Source organism: Anser cygnoides, chromosome 7 (genome assembly GCF_040182565.1).
Source record: "Anser cygnoides isolate HZ-2024a breed goose chromosome 7, Taihu_goose_T2T_genome, whole genome shotgun sequence".
NCBI classification, from domain to species: domain Eukaryota; kingdom Metazoa; phylum Chordata; class Aves; order Anseriformes; family Anatidae; genus Anser; species Anser cygnoides.
This window is the reverse complement of record NC_089879.1, coordinates 4,252,037-4,277,960: the sequence shown is the minus strand read 5'-3', so window position 1 is coordinate 4,277,960 and position 25,924 is coordinate 4,252,037. Positions and strand designations below refer to the sequence as shown.

Below are 25,924 nucleotides of genomic sequence, written 5' to 3'. Positions count from 1 at the left end.
TGATTTTAAAAATGCATACTTCTTTGCAATGGAGTAGAGCACTTGTGTAGGACCTAAGAGAAAACTCCATAAAAGCTCTCCATGGCCAGCATTGACTTTACATCAAGCCCAATAATGGTTTCCTAGGAAAACGTGAATGATATGAATAGATGATACATGTTGGTGTTTACATGAACAAAATATGGAAGGCAAATGGATTTGTTACACTAAGCATTGAATGTGGACTGTTGTTTAAATTTCAGTCATCCATTCTTATGTGAACGTAAAATTTCTTTTAATTTTGGGGCTAGGAAAGCCTATTTATACTGAAGATATAAATTAGACTTGGAAATTTATGTAAATGTAATTATCTATTAAAGTTACTTTCAGAATTAAGGAGACATAGAAACCTTAGTGTGAGAGGAGACTATTTGTGAACATGCTGACAAAAAGAAACAAAATTTTTGGTTGAATTCACTTAAAAAATTTAATGACTACATGACATTGATAGTTTGAAAAAATGAATGAATAATATATATTGAAAATGAGATTATAAGTGTAATTGTAAGAAATTGATGCTAATTCCGTGTTGCAGCATCTTAGAGAAGGTTAAACTTCTGCATCCCAGCCGAGAGTGTAAGACATTGCCTAACACTTTTCCATCCTACACTTCTGCTGGGGTAAAAGAAGTTGCAAGAAACTCATAAGCAAGATGCTTTACATTCTCACAAGGAAAATGTGATATAACTGTCATGAATTGTGCTGACTGAAAGTGAGAGTCTCATCTCATCAATCGGCTTCTCTTTGGAATGGGAAAAATGTAAATATCCACGCACAAAAATAGAATTTAAAAAAATAAAAACTCCTTTAAGCACTGTATTTGTGGCACTAAATTTACATATTATGTCCTTTTCCATAAAAAAGCATCATCAAAAAGAACTTGTGCCAGTTTTGTATTAAAAGGCCTGTAGAAATCTCTTAAAATTGCCTTTGTTGTTGGTAGCATAGGTCCCAGGCTTCTGTCTTCAGGTCGTCTAGTGTTGGATGCAGGACTCTTTGTAATCAGAGCTTCTTGTTTCTCACTTAGAGGTCCTGTGGTAAAATAGAATATTATCTTAGTATTCTTCCCCAAAAATGCCCTTGCTAAAGAAGAAAAATGACTAAGTCGGAAGGTTTGCCAAGTGAAGACAAATGGAATTTGTGGTAGCAGAGACAGTGTTTCAGAATATTGAAAAACAGGTTTAGATTAGTAAAATGAATCATTTTTAGTAAATATGGAAATATGTTTTTCTCTCATATTAATTAATCATCTGTAAAACAAGCAGTGTAATTCACTTCTAGAGGGAAAGATTTGTTTTCAGAAAATAACTCTGACACTGAATATACTCCCTGTCCTTTTTTGGAATCAAAATTCTTTTTTTTTTTTTTAAACTGTTATTTCACTTTATGATGTGAGTTGTCTAATCCGTAGTAGAAACTCACTCATTAGACTCACTCATGGGTTGTACAAGCCCCCCCCCCCTTTTTTTTTATTGCTGTTTCTAAGGTTGTCAGTGGGATCAAAGTGATACACAGGTATAGTAATATATATACACATAATAGATATCACAGGAGTAAATCTTAGCCCTTGACAATGTACTTCAGAAAGATAATAACCCACAGACTTCTCCAGCATAAACCATCTTCAAGAAGAAGATGCCAAGCTCTTCATCTGTTCAATCTGCCACATTCAAAACTTTCTCATCATCTAGACCAGTGTTTGGACCAGTCAGACTATTTTGCAGCCACGTTTTCATCCTCTTGCTACTGTCAAATCAACATTGGGCAACAGTTTGTCTGCCAGCATTTCTCCGAGGATTAGCAACAGATGTCTCAGTCAACACAGCAAAAACACAATTTTCCCCTTCTCCCCAGCTAAAAACACAACCTTTCAACATACCCGCATTTAGATGCTGGATCAGTTTTAGCTGGCAACAGCATTCACAACCTGGTAACACTTGAAGCTGTTTAAATTGCGTGGGATAGATCTTGCACCTATGTAAAACCCATGACAAACAAGCCCTGACTGCCTTCAGAAGCAGGACCAGCTTCTGTCTGATAAGATATATCCCTACAATGTGAAAGAGTTTAATATTTTTTTTTTAATACAGTTTTATTAAGTTCTTCTAACACCAACCGTTCTATGGGAATTAGGGAATTTTAATTTTGCTTGACTCAAGGCAACAAGATTAATGAATCCTTCAAGACTGATTCACACGCTTTTGTTTTGTCTGCTAATAAAGCAAAAATAACCTAAGAAGGATAATAATGATTTTTTGCACTTATCTCAGAACAGCCAGAGGACACCTACCCAGATCCAGAAACTGGAACACCATGTGCATGGTGTATTTCACATTTGATGCATGATCCTCTAAGCGAAGAACAAGTATCTGATCTTTGTCAAAAACAGTCAGCCAGTCCAAAAGATAGACAACATAAAGCCCAACCTGCAACCTTACCTATAAGCATAAAAAACAAACAAACCATCAAACAAAAAAACTGATTAATTTACATCACTTTGAGCAAAAACAAACCAACATTCATTTATGTCTTCTGGGCACAAATCCCAAATATGTTCTCTGGAAGGACCATGAAAAGACAATGTATGAAAAAAAATTAATTTTACTCTTGCTTTCAGTGAAGCTTATGGAAATCTTTTCGAAAGGCCTATCTATGAGAGGAAACATTTTATGAAGGACCTGACCTTGCACTCCTGCCTGCAGCACTTGCTGCATCAGCCGCAGCTCTGCGTAGCAGCGTTGCCTCCTAGGAGCTTGGTGGCCTCTGATTGTGATCTCCAGATCTAGATCTAGGCTGCAACAGTGGCTGCTAGTCAGCGTTTGTGGTGTGTCGGCTGAGCACACGCTGAGAGCATCACGTTGTGCAAACCAGAGAGGAGGAGGATGGGTGGGAAAAGCTTGTCCTGACCTAATCTGTTTCCCTCCAACCCTCTCAATTTTAGATAAGTTGCAATACAAAAATTAAAAGTCCAGCCTCTGACTGTGCTTATAATTGTTTTTCTAAAACTGTTCAGGCTCAAAAGACAGAAACATGAATCCCAAGTCATAAGCGTCTTTCATAAAAGAGACTTAACAACTTTAGTCTCATTACCAGAGAACTGATGAAGACACATAACAAGTCTTTCGTTTCTTACTAAGACTCATGTACCTAAACTACCTAAATAAGCCCCCAAATAAGCCAAATTTTGGATTGTTGCTAAGCGATTGTTATCACACTGTGTGATTCTGATGTGTCTTTGGCTGCTTTTTACAATAAGCCCCCATATTCAGCAGACTTCTTTATATATGTGCTGCACAAGATCTTGAACTCTTATTTGATTAAAACATTTGATTAACCTTATCAATCTTAGCTAGTATCCTGTTTCACTGAACTCTGGGGAAACATGTAGCTCAGCACTGGGTTTCACTTTTTTCTTCTGATAGATAAAGGCGAGTGAAAGTCCAGTCTCGGCTGCACGGTACATGTTGGCAGTGCAGTGCTTTCCTCACACAGGCCTAGAATCTTTTTTTTCAAAGCTTTTCACCAGAAACAGGAATTTTAACTATCTGTCCCATTAATTTTCTTTATATCAAGAGCAACCTTGATTTCCTACCCTACATAGCATATTGTACTTCCAAAACACATCATCATCTTCCATAAGATTCAGTGCTTCGTCCTGCACATCAAAGGGCACCAGTGGGGTTTCCCAAGCTATTCTCCTTTCCATAACATCCACATCTGCAGGCTTGGTTTGATTCCTTTGGCTCAGCATGCCTATATCTAGATAATGTTTTTCACAGATTCTCAATGAGGATAAACTGACAAACGCCTCGTTCCTTACAGGCTGGCATCCAGCAGCAGTGACAACATCTATGACATTCACCTCTCTTCTTTCAGGAACATGCTAACTAATAGCAAAACATAACTGGCAATCTAATAAGCTCACAGGGGAAAGTGATCCCATCTTTTTCAATCTATAGCAAACCATGCACATAACAGAGATTATCAGCTTGTCTGAAGAAGGGGCTGAAGAAGTCCAGAGGAAGGCAGTTAGCATCTGTGTTTTCTTATGAACATCTGCTTGGGTTTGCATCTTCTGAGGGCTGCCTAAGACAACAAATGAAGAGTGTTTCTGCACCCTGAGGAAGAATAGAGAGGAAAAAAATCTTTCCTTCTGGTTCTCTCCCCACACTGGAAGAAATCCGTTTATGCAAGCAGATGCCTGGGAAGTATTGTAGCACCACCTGGCAGCAACTCCTGTCCTTGGAGGTCCTGGAGGCTACCACCCAAGCCTTATGGCTCCATTCTACTGCCAAGGTAAGGAAGAGGAATATCCCATTTTCCCTGCTGCTATGGGGCTCAGGCCTGTGTGATGCACTCATTTATGGGCATTTTATCGACTGAAGGAGACAATAACTTCACCCTGGGGACAAAGGAGGGAAGTATTCCCTCTGAGGCCGTTAAAACCTTAGCAAATAAAACAGGATTGGATGGCAAATTGGCCAGACTTGATACTTCAAGTCAGTCTCCTCGATATTATTCTGCATAGGCGTTCGTCTCCCTCTCAAGGAAAATTCAAAGCCCGTTCTACACTAAAAATGTGAATTTTGGAATACTGAGCCTGTAACATCAATCCTCTGCCAGCAGTTTCTGTATTTCTCTTTATCATTTTTAGATGTGCACAATTTAAAAAAGGAAGATTTATCTAGTTATTGGTAGACTTCTCTTGTGAAAGAATACATAATTTATTCTGTTTTTGAGGCAATTTCCTACCACAAAGGTCCTTGCCAGAGCTACTTTTTGGAGAGATTTGCAAAAAGCTTACACATTAAACTGTAATCTTCCCTAAATGTGCTCTCCATACGCCTGCACAATAGAAAGACTGTATTATTGCTGTTGGCATTCATCAGGGAACAGACTGAGGAGACAGCTGAGCCAGTACATCAGCTTTTACATGCTTACATATATATTTATGTCATCCGCTTTACAAATGAAAAGGAAGAAAGTTTTATTTCTTGATGTTTATAGGCACAGCGTTTTGGCATTTTAACAACCTTGACACAGTGTGTCATTATCCAAGCGAGGAATCCAACGTTATTGGAAATACGTACGGGCATGGCATTGTTAAGGGTGTTGTTGTAGACGCAGGCTCTCAGTGAGTAATCCAGCATGCAATTCTCAAACAGCTGCAGTGATTCTGCCACTTTCTCATGAAAATCTTCTGCAGATTTATTAGCACTTGCAAAGTACAGATAATCAGAGTACAATCTGTGGATGAAATACGTGCAAGTAAATGACAGAGGAAATGAAAGAAGATCTATTTACATGACAATGGCAATCACTTACATGAATTGAGAGCAGTGGCACGTGTGTGTAACATTGCCCCACCAGCCCTGTTCAGCCATGACACATTTTCTATTCAATTTGATGGGCTTTGGCTCAGAATGACAGCTACTCCACGGAGCTGCTCAAAATCTTCCCCGCTTGCTAGGTCAGCATCTTGTGAGATCTAGACCCTAGTAATCGCATGAGCCAGTAATTTCTCATAAAGGCAAACTTTTTGAACATATATACTTTAAAATTGTGTTATCTATAAATGGTAGAACTGGTCTAGGCAGATATCGGTACCCCCCTGTACTAGGTGCTCCACGCTGCCATAGCACATAGAAAAGATAGAAACAGTCCTTATTTCAACAACTTACAGTTGAAACCAAAACCAACAGGGGAATGGGATGAGTTAGAAACAACATTTTTTCTCTGATTACCAAGCTGGCCATCATCAGAAATAATTAAAAAAAATCTAGATTTCCTAGTTTTTCCAGGAAGCTCCACCTCCAAATCCAAAATTGTTTCTATGTCAACTGCCCATTGAAAACTCCCCAATTTACATCATTCCACTTTTCTTCCCTGTGTTTGCAGGAGAGCAGAGCCTTGCACTAACCACCAGCAGCAGGAATTCCTCTAAGTTGCTGTACAGGAGGTTTCCCCTCATTGCACATTTTTAGCACAAGTTTTACAGTTGCTTAACGTCTCTCAAGAAAGATTATCTAAAATCAAATCCCTTTGGGTGGTGGTGGTGGGAAAATAGCCCCAAACCTAGAAGCAAGTAACAAATCTACTTTTGCATTAATCCTTAAGACCTTGATTAAACTCTGCAACAATGCATGGTCCAAAGAGACAAGGGAGATGCTGTAGCATGACAAATATTAGTTTGTGAATCATCTGCTGAACATGGTATTTTAATTTTCTTTCTTATTTAGCCAGTTTTGTAACACTTGAGAGGGATTTACTTTCCCAGTGTTCTCATATTACCCATATTACAGCTCCATGGCACCACCTCCCAACACAAGGTATCTTTCAGCCTCTTTCAAAAAAAAAAAAAAAGGCTCATTTTATTAGTGCGGTAGTCTTTTGTATTGCACTCGTTTTATATTTTTACTTCCCTAGGTTGCCACAGGTACTTTAAAACTCATCATTTAATTTGGAAAGTTTAGGCCCTAATCCAGCAAAGCACTTAAGCCCAGGAATAGCCCCTCTGCACTCATTATTTATGTTAGTGTTTTGCAAGAACAAGATTTTTATTCCCATATGACAGACAAATTCTCTGTACATTTAAAAAGGAAGAGAAGGGATGCATATGTTGCAGACTGTTTTTAATTCAGTTTTTACACCCTTTAAAATAGAAATCACGGCAAAGCATAGAAAATGAGGCAGCAGCAACCAATGCATCATCCATTAAGAAAGATTGAAAATCATTACTTTTGCCCAGTTCTTTCCAGTCTGGCAAATGCTGACGTGCTGCTGCCTGGCATCACTTCCCATGTCCACAGGAGACCCAGCTGCACAGGCAGCACACAGCCCCAGCTGCTATGTCCTTCTCCTTGCTCTTTGTAGTGAAAGCAGAGAATTTGCCAAGGTTGCTCAATTTACTAATTTAACAATATTCTGCCATACTATGCACTGCCCACGGTAAGCGTATTTGATCTAGGTGCTTTGAAAACTGCTTAAAAAATAAAAATCTCAGCAGAGGGTGTCTGTATTAGTTATGTCCCATAGTTATTAATTTAATGCTGATAGACTTTAAAAAAATAAAATTAAATATATTACTGGTGACTTGTTTTTCATTTTGGAAAAATTGCCATGAAAGTTAAGAAGAATTCATCTCAGTCCTGTTTTATGAACAATTTGGAAGCAATATATATATAAATAAATATATATTTAAACGAAAAAGCTCCATCTCAGAGCACAGGAAAGGAGGAAGGGTACCAGGCATGGACCAGACTAACTAGTACTTGAGGACAGCGATGCCCAATTGTGCTTGAGGACTATGACCACAGCACCATGCCTGTCCTTTTCCTCCGGGAGTCCTTCTGCTGGACCCACCAAAGAGGACAAGGATGAGATGAAGCAAAGCTATGGGGCAGAGCCAGCCAACTTCAGCTACATTGGACGCACAACAGCCTCTCCTGTGTGCAGAAAAGTGTGTGCCTGTGAAGAGTGCCGCTTAACAGCGAGCAAACAACAACATGAACAAGACTCATCCCGGGTAGGGCACAACCAGCTGCTCCTAGAGGTGGAAAGGTTCCTGCCTGAGGAAATCAGCCAGCAGGCATCAAGTACAGCATGGGTTGGCTGCTGTTTGTTTAAAAGGCTTAATAGGAGCGCTTAGTATTTCTAATCGTGCATTAAAATAAACCCATAGTTTTAAAGACTTGCTGACATCTTATGGAAAACCATGATCCTGAAGACAAGCTTTCTCTCTCTGCAGGGCAGCTGAGATTTTCTATATTTCTCCCCATCTGTTTTTAATTCTGGGGACATCTGTGTGGAAATAAAACCTTTGCTGATTAGGATTTCAGCTGTTCGAGCTACTTGAAGTCATTACCCTCAAACCCCATCCATTACAATGAAATAAGGACACCATCAATACCCACCATCACCAACCTTGATGTCCTTCAAACACACCCCATTTTGGGGGGCACTGGGCAGTTGCTCTCAGACCCCGTGCAGCACCTGCACACTGCCCCCTCACCTTCCTTGCTATTGTAAGGCAACTGTCCCCTGGTGCCCCTTCCTCCATTCAGAGGAGCTGTAAAGCTGCAAGGGCTTCACAAACAAGAAAGCAATTTTACCATACATACAGTAAGGGAGGAGAAACTCACTTTTCATCTCACCCTCATTACAGCTGGCAAAGAGCTACACCCACATTACAGAGGGTGGTTAAAGCAATCAGGGAATTTGTTGGTAATTTACATGAGGAATTCACTTCGGCCAGCTCTTTCTCATAAAATTACCATCTGTTAAATCCTGAGGTCAGGAGAAGCCGTTAAGGGTTGAGAGCTGTATTTGCTGACATGGGAGATGGGAGGCTCACACAGCTCTGCACTTCATGAGTAGGTCCCCATCAACATCTGCATCCTTCTCTCCTCTTTCCTGGGTGCTCCTGGGTGCCCCTGAGCTCTGACCCAGCCCCACGTAACCTGAATAGGTACCTGAAAAGGTCTCTGCCTTTGTCTCCTTCACCCCCACACCCCCATTATCTTCCTCCTTCAGAGGACGCTGGAAAGAAATCCCCTAAAACTCTCAAACAAAACTGGAGAGAGGAAGATTGAAATGCAGATGGAAGGAAGGACATTTGTGGCTAAAACAGTGGAAAACCTATCAAAAGCAGCTCATACTTTTGTGCAAGTAGAACCCTTCCTTTGCAGACAAAGTCAGGAAGACGAAGAGGGAACTCCTAAGTAGCTGTTAGCTCTGCAAGCTAAAATTGCTTTAGGAAGTTTTATGGGTGTTGCACCAAGCATTTTTCATATATAAAAAAAAAAAGAAAAGTATTGTTTACTGACTCTGGAGCTCTTCACAATCTTTTGATTATTTAGAACCGTATGCCCTTGAAGACATAAAGCTTATTATTTAATATGGATGGAAGCCCTTCTCAGGGCCACTTATGCTGAGACATGTAAATGCCATGCCATGCTCAGTCTAGTGAGCCCTGCTGAGAACCAGGGCATGTCAGCTCAGGTAATAGACTTCCATTGTACTAGGCAACGTACAAATTGCTTTGTTCTGAGTAGCTCTGGTGTCTGTGCATGGCACTCACTGGGGCATTACACTCACACACCTCTCTTTAAAACACTATCACAATTACATACTCCAAAAATTACAGACCAAGAACATGATATGATAAACTAAGTAACTGACCAAATACCACACAAGCGTTTATTTGTGCCCCAGAGCAAGACTGAATCAAGTTGTTATAGTAAGAAAATGTTCTTGCATGCTTTTGCAATGCAATCTTTGCTCACCTTTCAACAGGATCTCTCAGCATGATGATAAGTTTGGCATTCGGTTGGAAGGCATGGATAAAATCCTGGATTAAGAAAGGAGGTTCTCCTTCAGTACTGTTGTCATAAAAGAAAATCCATGCGTTGTTGTCCCACATCGTCGAGGCACTGGCCTCCCCTGGAAATGAAAAACATCGCTGCTAGTAACTCATTTCATTCTTTGTATCAGTGTGGAAATACAATAGCTGGTGTAGACCATTTAAAAGCTGACTTCAACACACCTTGTGGGTTCTTCCAGATGGATCTGGCTGATGCACCCCAGAGCTAGAGCAGTCACGCTGCCTCAACCTTTATGAAGCTGGTGATGGCTATGGCAGGTTTTATGCAATTAGACATGAACTATTAATGTCCCCACTGCCTTTTTTTCTTTTTAATATATAACTGCAATTACTATAGAACAAGTGAAATGTAAGTATTTACTAAAGATTAACATTTCATTAAATGTCAAATTCTTACATACTTAGATTCTGAAGAGGCATACTCTTAAGGCAATGCTACAGGGAGAAACACAATAGGTAACACCTCCACCAGAACAAGGTATATGATGCTTCAGCTGCTAAATATATGATCTGATATGATGTTTTGAATTGCTCGGTCTTCCCTGTCTTTTTAACTAATAGTGGCATTTATGTGGCACACTGCTGCTTAATAAAGCATATGTGATATAGAAGCCTTTTGGAAACTTCTACTCTTTGACAGCCTAATGAGAGCTAACTCTTGTTAATGAGTTTTTTTGAATCAAAAGGAATGAGATAAAAAAATAATAACACTATTGGAGGTTTGTAGACCTGCACATGATTTTCTGTTTTTGTTTTCTCTCTTGGGAAAGACCAATAAAGATTTTAAAAGATTGCCAAAACACAACATGAAATAGTTATTTGCTCCAAACTCTAGCTTAATATAATGTGATTCATTAATAAAGTCTGGGAGTTATTAGAAAACACATTAATCTTCTGTCATGTTCATTTTGCCTCATTTCAAAAGGAGGGGATCAGGTCCATTGGTTAAAGCTGGGTGTCCACAACAGCTCTGTGTTTTCATTCTAAATTAATCAGCCAAGGCATCGCCTAATCATTGGTGGGCTTTGACTTGTCAGTTAAAACTCACTTAGCCTGGCTCCCATGATGGCTGAAGCAGAAACACAAAAGACTAAATATGGGACAAGCGCTGAGATAGCTGGGCCACAGAAGCTATTCCAGTGCTAGCAGAAGAGGGCACATTTTCCCATATTTCTTACTGCAGTGTAAGCTCTTCAACTCCATACTCTTTTATACACAGCCTCTTCCTCTCTCAATACGGTTCTTCTGATCTTCCTTCACACACCTGTGCTCCACAGACTTCTGATTTTATTTCATGCTCTGTATTGGACGGAGCATTTCCCTAATTAGCTCACATAGGGTGACTAAACCTGAACATAAGAACATCTGCATACACACGTGCTATTTGAACTAAACAAAGTCAATGCATTTAGACATAAATGGGCAGATTCTCTTAATACCACAGATCAAAATACTCCATAGAAATCACTTCAGCTGGATCAGCTGCCACCACCAAAATCTGCAGGCAGCGCAGGAGCAAGGGAAGACCAATGTCACACCATCTAATGCAGATAAATGCTCTAATAGTCCAGGTTAGGTTGGGTTCCAGAATGCAAGTCTCAAAACAAGATGGCCATCAAGAATTAAAAAGAAAAAAGAAAAAAGAATCATTCTGGTCCCTGCTAATTATAATTTTAATTTCCTGAAGCAGCCCAAAAAACTTCTGATAATTTGATACTGCTCTTTTCTGAGTTATAATACAGGTTTAATATCTGCAAAGAGAGTCAGCCATACCAAACATGAGAGAAATTAATCGCTGCTATAGTAATTCTATGAAATTAATGCAGTGCAACCAAAAATGTATTTTTTTTTTCTCAAGGACTTAAAGAACACATGAATTACTAAGCTGCTCAAAGAATAAATGTATAACTTCTATATTCAGTCATTAATGGATTATAATCATATTGTGCTTTCAAAAGACATTCTTGTGAATTAATGATATTAATGATCATAGATAAACAAGTCCTGCTCAAGCTGCCTCAAGCTAGTTCAGCATTGTCCACTTTAATTCTCTCTAAGCAGACATAATTTTATTTGGAAAAATGCAATTATTACCCACTAAGTATAATACCCAATGAAGTTTACGTTTTCAAAATAACATAGCATGATGAACTACTGAAATGTTTACAGGTTTAATTAGATTTTTCTTTCTAATAACCTGAAAGAGGAAAATGCAGGATTCTAAGCAAACCTGACATTCATACAGATTCATTTTATCGTAGCTAGCTTTGTTTTGTTTCACCAAGGTAATAAAAAAAAGTTAATGAGCATAATCATTCAGGACTTTTCCTGTAAACTTAATAAGAAAAGTGAACAGAACCTTAATGAAACAAGAAATGAGACTACAGGAAAAAGAAACACAAACTGAACTCTAGAAAAAGCTGTAACAGGAGGTAAGTAATCAAAGATGTACACAGCCAATTAGATTAGTGTATTTAATTAGTATAAAAAATTCACCCATGAAAGGACAGGAGATACTATTGTAAGTAGGAGGAAAATCTGCAGATGTCCTTTATGGCAACATTTCTAAAGACCCAGTCTTGCAACTTTTAGCTCAGCACTGAATATTTAATAAACCAAATGGTAGACTTAAAGGCTAAGGAAGTATTGAACAAATGTGACTATAGCCAAGTCTCTGACTTAAGAAATGTAACACAGTGTCACAATTCCATCAAGCCAACAATAGGTTAATTTATTTTTGGTTAAAATTAAATGAAAAAGAGGATTCTGAGGGTATTCTCTTCATGAGCAGGCAGCAAAACCCTTGTCTGTAATTTCTGTAGGATAATAACTTCAGCTTATTTCAAAAGTCTCTTTTCAACAAGGAACTACCTCTTGCCCAACTAATATTTTCATGGTGGTGTCAGGTTTCCGTGGAAGATTTGGAGGTGACAGAGTAAGATCAGCAAAAGTTTCTTCCCCTTGGCTTTCTGCTTCTAGCAGAAAGCAAAAACAGAATCTAAGAATTTCTGCTGATTCTTCACAGGCACTGCAATCCGTTTGCACCACGGTGGATGAGCATGGTCTACTGAATACCATGTGTCATGGAAAGCAACCCAGGCATCCTTCCGTGGAGCCTGGACCTGATCATAGGCTTCCATAATGTGCAACACAACAGCTTTTCTAAACTGGATATTTCTATTTTTAATGCTAATTGAGTAACTTAATATCAACTGGAACCATAAAATTGTCTTCAAATTCGATCCTGTACCATGCCTCTCAGTTCCACACCTGAAAAATAATGCAGTGCAAGATAGCTTCAGCTTGACTCTGTATACTCCTGCTCTTGAATTTGTGTTATCTTTGCTGTTAATGAAGCAGCTCAGGGTTTCATCCTGTTTATGTCAGTCCACCATAGGCTACTGTTGTAGCCCAGCTGAAGCCAGAATGGCTACATAAGGATGATGACACAAAACATGGTGGTCTTTCTTCCTATGTGTCTTATGATGGAGCTTGAGAAGAGCCTCTTGTGTCACTATCATGGAAACTGTCTCCAGTCAGCTACAGGATTTCTACAGTGTCATTTTGTAAGTAGTAATACCACAATTTGTTTGCTATGCCTGGGAAGAAACATTGCAGCATTTGAACCTGAAGCTACAATCCTGTGGATACAGACAAACCCTTTGTAATGAAAACAAAATTAAAATGTTTGAAGGAGTAACCAAGTTCCCTCGTTTTCTTTTTATTTTATTATTTAATTAAATGCTGATGTTCATCAGGCATTTATTGCTTTCTCAGGCATCTTCTCAAGATAAGAACTTCTGCCCTATCCGTGCACAGCAGGGGAAACAAGCATCAGTGGCCCCATGCAGTGAACCAGTCACCCCTGAGAAAATGCCCTTTTCATGCCTACAGTACGGATGCTACAAACACAGAGATGAAAACACATTTCAGAAGCTGTATTTGCCCTACCAATTATGATGTTATTCGTCTTGCTGTGCTCTTTTGCTGCTTCACTCTGCAGTACGCCCTGAATTTGATGTGCTGCTAAGTCAAACAGATCAAGGTAATCTTCCACTGGGTAGCGGTCATGAAATCCATCCCTCAGACGAATGATTCCTAAAAACAGTGAAAAGAGAGAAGTTTAAAATAATAATAATAATAGCAAGGCAAGATTAACTGCTGGTGTACATCAAGACAGCTTCCTTGACATTGCTGGATCTGAGCCAGCTAACATTGGCACAGAATTAGAGCCATGAAATGTAACACTCAGATAAAAGAGTCAATAATGGAGTAACTGAGATTCAAGATATTACACGATTAAGCCATAAATTCTTAGTGATATGAATATCTTAAGTATTCTGTTTTATAGTTTCTGCATGAATAGCTTGCATTTATTTTCTTCAAAATTTAGCATTTAGAATGAATGAATATAAAAGACAAAATTCTGCTTTCATTTTCACTGGTATAAACCGGAGTAATATGGACTCCAACTAGATTTACTGTATTGAGACTAAGAACAGACTCTGATGCCAAATATGTAAATTGATGTACATTTATCAAAGTCAGAAAACAGGGAAATTATTCATGTCTTTATCTTTCAGAAGTAAGAAAGCAAGGCTCCACGATAGTAACTTTTTTTCCTATCCCTCCATGTGCTGTAGGGTGCATTCAATATCATCATCCTTCTCCCTGCATTTCTCAACATTGTGAGCCACATTTCTCAGCCAGACAGAGGTCAAGGAAAACAACCAAGTGGGAACAAAACTAAGGGCATAGAGCAGGACTCCTTGGCTCTCATTTTCTGTTCCTGCAAGGCAGGTAATTATCATTTATGTGAGAGAAAAGCTCAACAAGAGGGTCCTTTTGCTTATTTCCTCTGATTTTCCCCTTTAGGAAAGTTAGATTTAATGAAGTTGGAGAAAAGCTCAGCAGTGTATTTTGTTTTGTTTTTAAAGGAGGAAAAAAAAAAAAGGCTCAAAAATGCATGGTGTTACAGGCTGCCATGATTTGTTGCCACCCCACTCATGGGAGCAGCAGCTGTGGCTAAGAGCCAGGAAAGAGAGACAGTCAAGCTGGGACAAAGTCCTGTAGAGCATCAACCATCCCATCGGAACGGGAAAGTGGTGATTTGTGAAAAGGGACCTTCCCAGGGGGGTTGTTTAGCTTCAGCTGAAACTAGTCTGTCTTATAAAAAATCCCTGAATCAGGGAATGCCATAGAACAAAGAGACTTTCTTCTCCGGATAAGTGTGACAAACTAAACAAGATAATAACCAGCAGCATAGAAGTCATATCCACAAGCTGACTTTTAAAGAGGGCTGTCTCTATTTCATTCGTTAGCCTACTTGTTCTTTTTTTTTTTCTCCTTTTTATTTTTCATTTTGCTGAATAGCAACCATTATCTAAAGTACTTCGGGGGCAGAAAAAATTAAAATTTAGTTTTTCTGTATGGCAGACTGCCTGAGATGGCCGGAAGGTCATCTCTATAGATCTTACTTCAATAAGATGCCAAGCTCTGCAAACTTTCCTCATTCTTCAGCTTTAAAAACAAACAAACAAACAAACTGATTATGGAAGGAAAGTTCCCTTTGTGGATCTGCTGCAGGTCCCCCAGTGACTGACCACAAGGCTGTGCATGTGGAAGGTTTGTGAGTGCCAGCACTGAGACTGGAATTCATCCTTGTTCTCAAATTACACTCATTCCAAACTGACTTCTGTTCAGTTGGTCCATTTCTGAGCAACTCTCTTGGCTTTAGTGAGATTGAGTGCACAGCCTCCTCCACCATGAATTGCAAACATTGCTGTTAAGACTACAGTAAGCGTAGATACTCATTTAGCATCAAGGATTTTAGCTTAGTTCATCACTTGAGAGTTTGCTTCTGCCTTTCCTGCCAGCACTCTCCTGGAAGACAATCTTCCACAGATGGTTTTGCTGATGGTCCCTGCATCCAGACACCCAGAAACAAGCAGCACGGCATTCGCACTGGAAGGTGTCCAAGTCTCAAATCCACTTTCCTCATTGATCTGACTTTCCACCTGCAGGTCATGAGGCAATTCTTATCATTCATTTTCAGTCAGCCACTGACTGTGATGAATGAACTCCTTCTCAGGGGACTTCAAGAGGCACCACAATGCTTCTTTTCTTTGACTTTGCAACTAGCCGAGCTCCTTCATTCACACTGGTACCTCCTGTACCTCCAGTACTGGAGACAATTATCTTGAAAGCAAAACTGTATTTTCATCATATTGTTTTAACTCTTAATTTATAAGAAACATTTTCTAAATGTCTACAATACATTGAAGAGGGTTAATTGTATTAGAGACAAAGGAAGCCAAGCTCGCTGTTTCTGCACTAGCTTTGTGGTGCACTACATATGAAACACCACTGTGGGTTTGGTACGAGCCACTTTCTCACGGCACTTTCAAAGGAAGAAAACAAACCCCAAGAACACAGCTAAGCCATTTCTGTATAAGAAATTAAGAATCCCAGATCTGTGGCTGAGCCAAACAGCAATGATCAAACCCCCCATCTGCAGGATCTCAAGGGTTTTTCAGGGCTTCAAGGCAAAAAGAAGGGAGATGGAAATGGTAACACCATGTGTATGGGAATGAATTGAAGGTACAACCCCAAAATAAAGCACAGAGGCAGCACTGCAGGTGTCCCAGTCCCTCAGAAATCGGCCTAATGTTAGCCATGGCAGTTCATTAGGAGAGAGAGTTTCTGATTTCAAGGAAGCTCAGGAAAAGCACCACAGGGAAGTAGTGATGTAAAGGCTTCATCAAGTGATCTACCCCACAGTGCTAGGTTTTCCCTTGCTCCAAAGGCAATGGCTATATTAAAGCACAGCAAATCACATACGGAAGGAAAGATAATGTCAATGTAAAATAACCAGCATCTTCTGGGAAACAATAATACCACTGAAAAGTCTGTGAACTTTGATAGCAACATCCTAGAACTTAGCAGCTAGACCCAACCACTATTACCGTGACAAAACACAAAGCCTGGGTGAAATAAAGCAAGTACTATATACGCCTGCATTTAGAGGAAAGCACTAAGCACACAGTAAAGTCAAGAACTGAACTTGGACCTTCTGAGTCTCATCCAGTCTTTAGCCACAAGATTGACCTGCCTTCGTACCCACAGAAGAGAGAACAAGAAAGATATAAACACTTCAGTTGGATAAAACAATGCATTCAGGCCCACGGTTTTCAGACATGCTTTGAAGAAGCGGCCACAACCTCAGCTGTTCCATTCTGCCTTCAGAGATGAAGAACCATTTCCTAAAATACTGATGTCACTCAGGAAGAGAGCATTAGGAATACATCCATGTTCCTCAGTGTGAGAGAGATGTCTCACACAGAGCATTTGACTAGAGCTGTAACACTAGTGAAGCTGCCACTATAATACACAGTTGTATTTACTGAATCACAAGGACAGAAAACACTCATGTATCAAATAATGTCCCATCGTTTATCCATACTTCACAGAAAAATTTTGCATGGTAAAATTATTACTGCTATTCTTTAAACCTCTTATCACAACCTAACTGTTCCTTTTCTTGCTTTTACAAAACATAGTTGGTTTTATCCAGTGTCTTTATATTTTTCTAGACTTTTCCAATCCACTGCAACGAAACCAAATTTAATGTGCATCATCTTGAAAGGTTTAACCCAAAACATTATTAAACAGAAGCAAGCTAGAACCTATTGAGTATCCATCACCTTCAGTTGTTTCAAGGTAAACCAATATGGACCAAATCCATATAATTCACCCCAGATACATACAAGTAACATCAAAGCTTCATAGACCACCCTCCTGAATACCAGAGGGCACGTTTACTCACCAAACCGCTTTCTTGTCCACCAGTGTGGTTCTTTGATTGCTGAGAACCGAACGTCGGGATGCAGCCTGAGCCTATCGTACAAGTCTGTTGTCCCACATTTGGGCTGGCCGATGATGTAGAAGTGGGGGAGGCAGCGCAGCCGGTAGTGCTTGTCCTTGTAATGGTACAAGTGGTTCCAAAATACCTTCCTGAGGTAATCAAATATGGTTCGAAAACGCTTTGAATACAGTGCATAGGAGTTCGTTGTATAAGGATCTGTGGTTGTGTTTCCTCTGTACTCTTCATACCAACAAGGGTTCTTGCTATTTGGAAGGAATTTATTAGGAATTACTGAAAACATCTGCAACATAAAGAACAATAATTTCAGTCAAGGCAGAAAAAAAGTGGCAGTTATATTTTTCTAACTTAGCACAATGATACAACACAATAGAAACATTATCATTAACATCCCCTGCCCCCCCCCCCTTGTTTTACATATATAAAAATATATATATTTAAACTAAGAAACTGACTTAACTTACTTCTGATGGCACTGGAAAAAACTCCAGTGCAAACAGTTGGACTGGGAGAGAAGTACGTTTAAAAATCCTTTGAATTTAAGGCCAGAAGGCAGATTAACAAAACCCCACATCCCCCACCAACCCAGGAATTAATTTTTAAAGTCAAAGTTGTAATATACAAATTAACTTCCAGTTGTTAATTCTGAAACACAAGGTTTGCAATAACCAGTTTTTCAGGAACGCATGCAGGTAGTTAGAAAGTCTCCCTCTTATTTATCACTTTAGGTGACTGGCAAATCTGACTAACTCAGAATGATTTTGGGTGAGACAAGGTTCTCAATTCAATGAGAGTGTACAGCTGCCAGAAGACTGCCTGATTTTTTGTTTCAGGTGTCAAGACCATTTATATAGCCCATCCATTTTGCCTCTGACTCTGAAGGACTTGATCTATAACATCAACTCTTCAACTGGTATAAATAAGGAGGTTCCAGGTGGTATAAATCACAATACGAACATGAGAGCATCTGCACTGTTTTTATCTTAGCAAAAGATTGACCCCAAATTCTTGAAATAAACCAGCACGCATTAATTTCAGACACACTTTAACTCTTACTTACATGTGGCTCTTGTTTCCTCAGCTCTTCTAAATCAGGGCGCTGTCTTGTTATAAACTCTATCTTTGAAGAAATAGTGTCAATAATTAATTTAATGCTTGGATAATCCTTTACATATGAAATATTAATTTTAGAAGACTGGTAATGGTCTTTCATCTCACTAAGGCTTTCATTGTCCATTAAGCTTGGATTGGTAGTAAAAGCTCCGTAATGGAAGGGAGACGGTATTAACAACAGGCCATGTTTGGCTCCAGTCAGTACATAGGATGCCATCACTAGAGTCATTATAATCAACCCAAATATTAAGCTGCATAGCTTCCCCTTCTTCAAGCAGGGAAATCCATGCCAGCTTTCACTGTGATCAGTCCTTACTTCCAAAACTGCAAGCAACTTCATCTGCTTGCTATCAGTGTACAAATGATTTTTATTTTCTCCTTTGCAAACGGGACACTTCTGGTTATTATGGCTAGGTCCACGGCATCTGAAACACTGTCTGTGCAAGTCATTTGGTAATAAATGTATGCAACAATTAATGCAATGCTTCATATTAGTACTGTTAAACTCCTGTATTAATGAGCCTAGCACAGCCACAAAAATGTTTCTGAAGCATATGAGTCATCTTCTGCAAGTCTGAAATTATTTAATTCCTTGAGTGATTCTATGAATTCTCAGTGACACAAAAGGACAGGTTCAAACCAGAACAGTTAAAAGGACTCCAGAAGTGAAATATGACATATACAGGGGGGAAAAAAAATAAATCCAACTACAAAAATAGATGTATTGTAGACACGTTTTCCAAGAAATTGGCTCAGGAGGAGGAATGTGGCAAAATAAAAATCAGCTACACAACTGGCTCAAGTTTTTCCCATTGAACAGAACGGGAAAGAAGAAAATTTGTTACTTGGCATGAAAATATACAAAAAATAAAAAGAATTCATTGTCCTCTGATTTACGTTGGAATAAGCAAATATGCATAGAAATTCCCAGATATTCTTAAAACAAGCAGGTTCCAAATCAGACTTCTGCTCCTGGAAGCTTCATTGTCCCAGAGATGTTCTCAAAGATGTGCATTGTGCAACCTAAAGAAAAAAAACGTGTGTTGACACACGCAGAAGAGCAAATGAGTAATATGTACATTCACCTTCATTCAAGGTCATAGCAAAACTGCAATCCATCACAAGTAATTTCACACTACCGTATGAAAGATGCCTTCTGTTTGCTAAGTATATTAATTGCGGCACTCATGATATTAAACCCAGGAAACGCTTGGCTTCAAGCCGGCAGCGAGTTACCATTTCTTTTCAGTCACCCACCTGCTCACATCAGCAAACAGTTGTTGACACAGGTAACACTACTCTACCTACATCACCTGCTCACTAACCTCTATAACAGCTTTTAATCTGCTCTTTAAGTCTGAAAGCATTTTTGGACAGTAGCCAATAACACAGGTTTAAATGTTCACCCTGTATCTGTGCACAGGGACCTTAAATTAACTTTCCTGAAGTGGGGCAGGAACCCAGGTAAGAGGACAAGGTAGAGATAAGACAACAGTATGCTTTCAAGCACAAGGGGAAGACAGCCAAAAAACAAATAAAAAAGCCACAAGTAAAACATTCAGTAAATTTAAGAGATTAAATAATAGACATAAGCAAAAACTCCTATCAGGATCTTTGTTTTCTGGAACAAGTGGTTCTGTGACAAGAGCAACCACCAGCAATGCACTACAAAGGCACTAAGATGCTTTCAGCATTACCTGTCAAATACATTTTGACAAGATATCAATCAACAAAAATGGCAAGATGTGTTAGTTAAATGAAATGTACAATCAGTACTGCAATTTCAAGACAAGGCCCTGACCCAGAAAATCCTCTTAAATGATCGCACTTCAGTACAGGAGAGGTTGTGCAGTAATGACCACATGAGTGGATGCCCCCTTGCTCCAAGGACTTGAGCACTCACGGATCTCATGGAGGCCTCCGCATCCATGCAGGTTAAAGGACCCTGATGCACAGGACATGTGCTATCCTCCTCTAACCACTTCATTAGCACAGTTGCTCATAGCCAAAAAGTGACTAGAGGTGGTTAGAAGTATTTGTGTCTACCTTTGACAGCATTCATGCCTGGTTTTCCAGACAGAATTCAGAGCAGAGATGTACAAATTCACAAACAAGTCCTCAGCTTTCAAAAGGATAGTCTGAATTACAGCATATTTATGCATAGTTCCTCTAGACTTTCTGTTTTTGCAGCTTATTAAATAACTTCCTGGAACTACCCACATTTTAAAGTCAAAAACAAATCCAGTTTCTCAAAACAGAGATTATCAAATACAAAATTCACAGATAATACATGTGCTTCAATACACTAGATAATACTTATATTACCTATTTTTAAAAATTCCAAGAATTACTTTGGTTTGGGAACTAATGACAGCCCAGAAGCCCAACTGCATCCTTGGTCTGCATCAAAAGAGTCATGACCACTAGGTCGAGGGAGCTGATTGTCCCCCTCTACTCTGCCCTGGTGAGGCCCCACCTAGAATGCTGCATCCAGGTTTGTGGCCCCCATCACAAGAAAGATGTGAATCTGTTACAGTGAGTCTAGAGAAAGGCCACAAAGATGATCAGAGGGCTGGAGCACCTCTCCTATGAAGAAAGGCTAAGAGAGATGGGGATGTTCAGCCTTGAGAAGAGAAGGCTCCGGGGAGACTTCTTTGTAGCCTTTCAATACTTGAAGGGGTTTTATAAAAAGGATGGAGAGGGACTCTTTACTCGGATAGATAATGATGAAGGGGAAAACAGCATTAAATTAAAAGAACATAGATATAGATTAGACACTACAAGAAATTCTTCACTGTAAGGGTAGTGAGGCACTGGAACAGGCTGCCCAGAGAAGCTGTGGATAACCCATCCCTGGAGGTGTTCAAGGCCAGGCTGGATGGGGCCTTGGCCAACCCAATCTGGTGGGTGGCACCCCTGCCTATGGGGGCATGGGGGTTGGAGTTGGATGATCTTTAAGGTCCCTTTCAAACCGAGCCATTCTGTGACAGGAAATATTTTAAAACAATTTTGAAAAGTCAGAAACAAAGCAGTAAACTTGGACAGAATGAGAAGGAAAAGAAAAAGATGCTGAAAAATAAAGAAGCAGTTATGCCCCTGAAGGTCAACTTTTATTTTGGCTTCTGTCACCCAGTAAAGACACAACTTCCCTTTAGTCCCTGGGAATGAAGGTGTTGTAAGGCTTTGTCTCTGTGATACTCCTTGTCCATCCTCACATGGACTCTGTGAGAGCAGCGATCCACTCCCCCCAACACCTCCACTTCCTTGACAGCACCATAATGGGGAGAGAAGGATCCAAGATTTAAAGTAAGAAGAGCTCAGCAGTTCTCCAAATGACATGGACAGTCAAAATTGGCAGAGAAAGGGAGGATGAGAAAGGGAGGTTCTGACAAGTGAAAAAGTTTCCACTTTGCAAGTCAAAATGCAAGGTAATAAGGCACCTGAGCAAAGATTTTCACTGGGAAAGAAATGGAGTCAGGAGGAGACTCAGGAAGGGCAGAGTTGGGTATTATCCATTGGGGCTAGAACAGAGTTTCCAAGAGAGTTCCTTCCCCCAGAAAAGACTGCAAAAAGACCGGATGGAAACAAGGGCCCTGAAAAGAAAAGGGAGCTGAAAGATGCACAAGGAACAGGCAGCAGGTTACAGCGGTAACTATAAAAAAAACTGGGTAACCAAAAGGAACTCTACAGCATCAGTGCAATTAAGCATTTTAGGTGCTGCTTTTATATCTTCGTGCAGTCCTTCCACCCCAAAGTCAACGATACCCAACGAGTATCTCAGTCTCCTCCTAGCCCCATGCTATGTATTTTCAGAGGGACCAGTTACTGTGCACTACTAACAGAAAATCCATTTTATTTTCCAGTCCTCTTCTAACAAGCACCTGAAACTTTCACAGTGTTATGGATTGAACAAATGTACCCCATACACTCTTGCAGAATCAATTCAAAACTTGTGTATTTGACATTATTTCTCAAATTTTTAAAAAGAGCTATCAGAGGTACATTGATGGATTCAGATCACAGGATCTCAGAAACATTGCATAAGCTTCTCAGTCCTATTCTATGTCCATTTGCATGTTAATAAAATGGACCAAAATTTATTGAACTCTTAATAGGTGCAGACACTTCTCATGAAACTGCAGTATACATATTACAAACTCAAGGAAAAATCTTACTAACTGCACTTTTGAAAGCTGAGGAAAATGCTTTATTGGGAAGGTGATACAAGGGAAGGAAAAAAAAAAGAAATACGCTTAGGCCCCAGTAAAACTGAGATCTTAATCACACCAGTCAGGAGAAAAAATTTAAAGTTCCACAAGTAACCATAATTCTGCCAGCTTATGCATATGCACTACAACAGGTTGTTTTATTAGATGATCTCTTTGAAGATCTATCACTGGGCAATATGATATATTACTCAGCTAATAGAATAGAGAGAGGGCTTTTGTTTTGTTGATTTTTATTTATTTTTTTTTTAATAACTTAGTTGCAGACGTACCATTTTATATGACTTCCCACTGTCATGGTCATGCGATATAAAAATTAAAAAAAAAAACACTAAAAAACTACTGTAATGAACACACAAAAACCAGGATATAATTCCCTACAGCCACTCCCTTCTCTTTACCAAGAAGTTTTAATTAAATACATTCCCCAGTCTTCCACTGTGCAATGAAGAATGCACACCCAGAAAGCCAGGATCTTCCTCAGGGCAAGAAGCCCATGTTTTCCTCATTCATCCCACGAAATCAAGCAATCTAAAGTATCTCTTCGTTGTTTCTTCCACTCAGCATTTCCAGCAGTCATAATCACAGATATGCTTTACCTTTTTTGTATTTCAATACTGACAGCAGAAGAAAGTGAATTGCAGACAGAAGAAAAGCTGTGAGACTTGAGTTGGTAATAAAACCATTTATGTCTTTTTATTTTAGTTGCAAAACTGCTGTCGGCTCACTGGCAGAATATTACTCTCTTTACACAACAAGCAGTATCTTTGTACATTCTTGAATAATGTAGCATGTAATTTCCTCTTGTTGAGATGAATGGTGAATTATTTATGATCATGTCTATGCAGTATTTTTCTGCTGTACATAAATATATACCAGCTTACAAAGCAGGAATCAACATAAACCTTTTCAAGCACCTTGGCCAAAAGTAATCCTCCTCATAAAAATGAGGGTTTGGGGGAATCTCCTAAGTAGGAAACAGGGACATCAGAATGGACATAAGAGATGACACATCAGAATGAGGAGGGGAGGGGGGAAAAAAAAAAAAACACTTCAAATAGCTACCTCAGATTTCAGCAAACTCCCACTGAAGCCAACAGGACCTACACTACAGATTTCAACTGAGGAAGACTTAACCTAACAAATATATTTACAGACAACAGAGGATATAATAGGCAAATAATTTTTTTTTGCCTGTTAAAAACTGACTTTTTCCTTGCTAGTTTCCCTGTGCAACTCCCACTTTACATAAAACTGCCCAGTATTGCCCAGGCTGAATGGCCAGAGGACTCCTGCTTGCCCTGTGCAGGCTGCAGAAGACCAGAGTAGTGGCAGGTACACCTACAGATACATCGAAATCAGCACAAGGCAGAGCTGCCCACTACAGCCTAGCAACAAACCTACTGAAAATGGAGTACCCACTATGCCTTATTTATCGTCCTAAGGACAGCTAAAAAGATAAATCCCATGAAGAATAAAACACGCAAGATTTTTCATTGCTCACATATTTTCATACATACCTACATAATTCAAAATTTGTTTTATTTCTTTTAAATAAAGATTTAATATAATCCCTCTCAGTTCTCTTAAAGAACTGTAAGGGAATACTGTAATCAAAATGACTATGAAAATAAATTACTTTCATATGCTCAGTCGTATAACTAAAATTCTCCTCCTCAATGAATAAGATAAACCAGATGGAATAGATTTTACAGATGCACACACATCTTCTGGACGTCTCAGCATATGACTTCTATTTTTCAGGTCACAAGCTTCAATTTTTAATGTGCTTTCCTTTTTTCATAGTTCTTTAAAATGAAGACAAAGTGACCTTTTGCTAGTACACTTAAGTCTAAATTTTATACTAGCCTTGTTACTTTTAGACATGCTCAGCTTTTCCTGCTACCACATGAAAGAGTGGCATGCTGTGAACCTATTATAAACACACTTCAAGTAGACCAGTAACACGCTTCCCAGCTTGATGTATAACAGTGTTTCTCTGTTTGATGTCAGTGGAGCTACATCACTTTGTTTCCTCTCTTCACACCATATAATTAAAATGTGGAACTCATCAGGGCCAAAAGTTTGAATGCATTTAAAAGATTTATTCTCCATTAATTGTCTAATGTCTATCAGTGGTTGCTTTTGCCAATTACCACAAGACAGAAATATGGGGCTGGGAGAAATCTATAAATACCTGCTTTACACTCTTTCACTGGGCACTTATTACTGGTCATGACCAGAGACAGGAGACAGGGACAGAGCTGTATGTGCCATTTGAAGATCTGACCCAGGAAGGTTGTCCTGTTGGGAAGGTCACAGCCTGAAAATGTGGATGTCTCAGACAAGTTGCAAAATAATCCACAGACTCTCAGGGTAGAAGTGGTGAAGCCCAGCCAAAGCACATCTCTCAGATATAGTTCCCACAGACAGGCTCTCCAGTCTCACAAAATTACTTTTTATTTTTTCTTCTATTTTCCTGTTGCCACCCATGTCTGGCATCACATTAAGGTTTTGTCTGCTGATGTGTTTATTACACCTGAGAAAGAAGGGCATTTTTTTCACAAGAAATCTTCATAGTTCTCAATAAAAGCCAAAACCTAGAACTATTAATACACAGAAACACAAGAGAAGTTCATGTTCTTGCTCTGTTGCTTCCTTGTTCTATCCTTACTGGAAAGGATAAGGACTGAGCAAGATTGCAGGCTGCACAGAGGTTTTGCTCTCGAACATGGTGTTTTCAGAGCAAGCCAAGGTATTTGTTCAAGCAACGTGAGGAAGTTCATCCTGTTAGTGAGTAGGCAGTACTGGTTCAATAAACAAAACAGTAGAAGCCATAAAAACTGGACATAAAAAAAACTGCTCAGCAAAAGAAAGGAATAATTGTATATTTGCTCTATCCTGCTTATTGTACTCATTTGGCCGCTCAAGTTAGCACTTTAGGAAATAAACTTTGCCTGAATTCACATCTACTTACCTCAAAGAAATCAAAGAGCTGCCAAAAAAAATGAGAATCGTGATTCATTGCTCTCTGCAACCTCCTTGCAAGATAAATAAATAAGTGAAAATAAATAAAATAAAAATGCTATTGCAATGGTTTAGAAAAGCCACAGGACTCATTACAAAGCTCAGCAACCTCTCACAGACTGAAGTATAGCTCTTCTACTTGCTTAAAAATGCTAATTTAAAAAAAAAAAAAGTAAGTGCAACTCCCAAGAAGTGATATTAAGCCACCACAAACATTTGTAAGGCAATCACTTGAGAAACAGTTTCATTTTTAAA

At 39.3% G+C, this 25,924-nt stretch overlaps 1 protein-coding gene across 3 annotated transcripts in view; it reads right to left on the bottom strand.

Moving 5' to 3' along the window:
• Nucleotides 1-452: 452 nt before the first annotated feature.
• CHST15 (carbohydrate sulfotransferase 15) overlaps nt 453-25,924 on the bottom strand; it is a 47,095-nt gene continuing 21,623 nt past the window's right edge. For all 3 annotated transcript variants that reach the window (XM_048073532.2, XM_048073474.2, XM_048073729.2), the window contains exons 2-8: nt 18,364-19,439; nt 17,247-17,586; nt 13,373-13,519; nt 9,324-9,480; nt 5,130-5,286; nt 2,330-2,477; nt 453-1,071 (exon numbers count right to left, since the gene is read on the bottom strand). In XM_048073532.2, the coding sequence (XP_047929489.2) occupies nt 881-1,071; nt 2,330-2,477; nt 5,130-5,286; nt 9,324-9,480; nt 13,373-13,519; nt 17,247-17,586; nt 18,364-18,906 (1,683 nt within the window). In that variant the 5' untranslated portion in view covers nt 18,907-19,439 and the 3' untranslated portion in view covers nt 453-880. The remainder of the gene's footprint in view (nt 1,072-2,329; nt 2,478-5,129; nt 5,287-9,323; nt 9,481-13,372; nt 13,520-17,246; nt 17,587-18,363; nt 19,440-25,924) is intronic.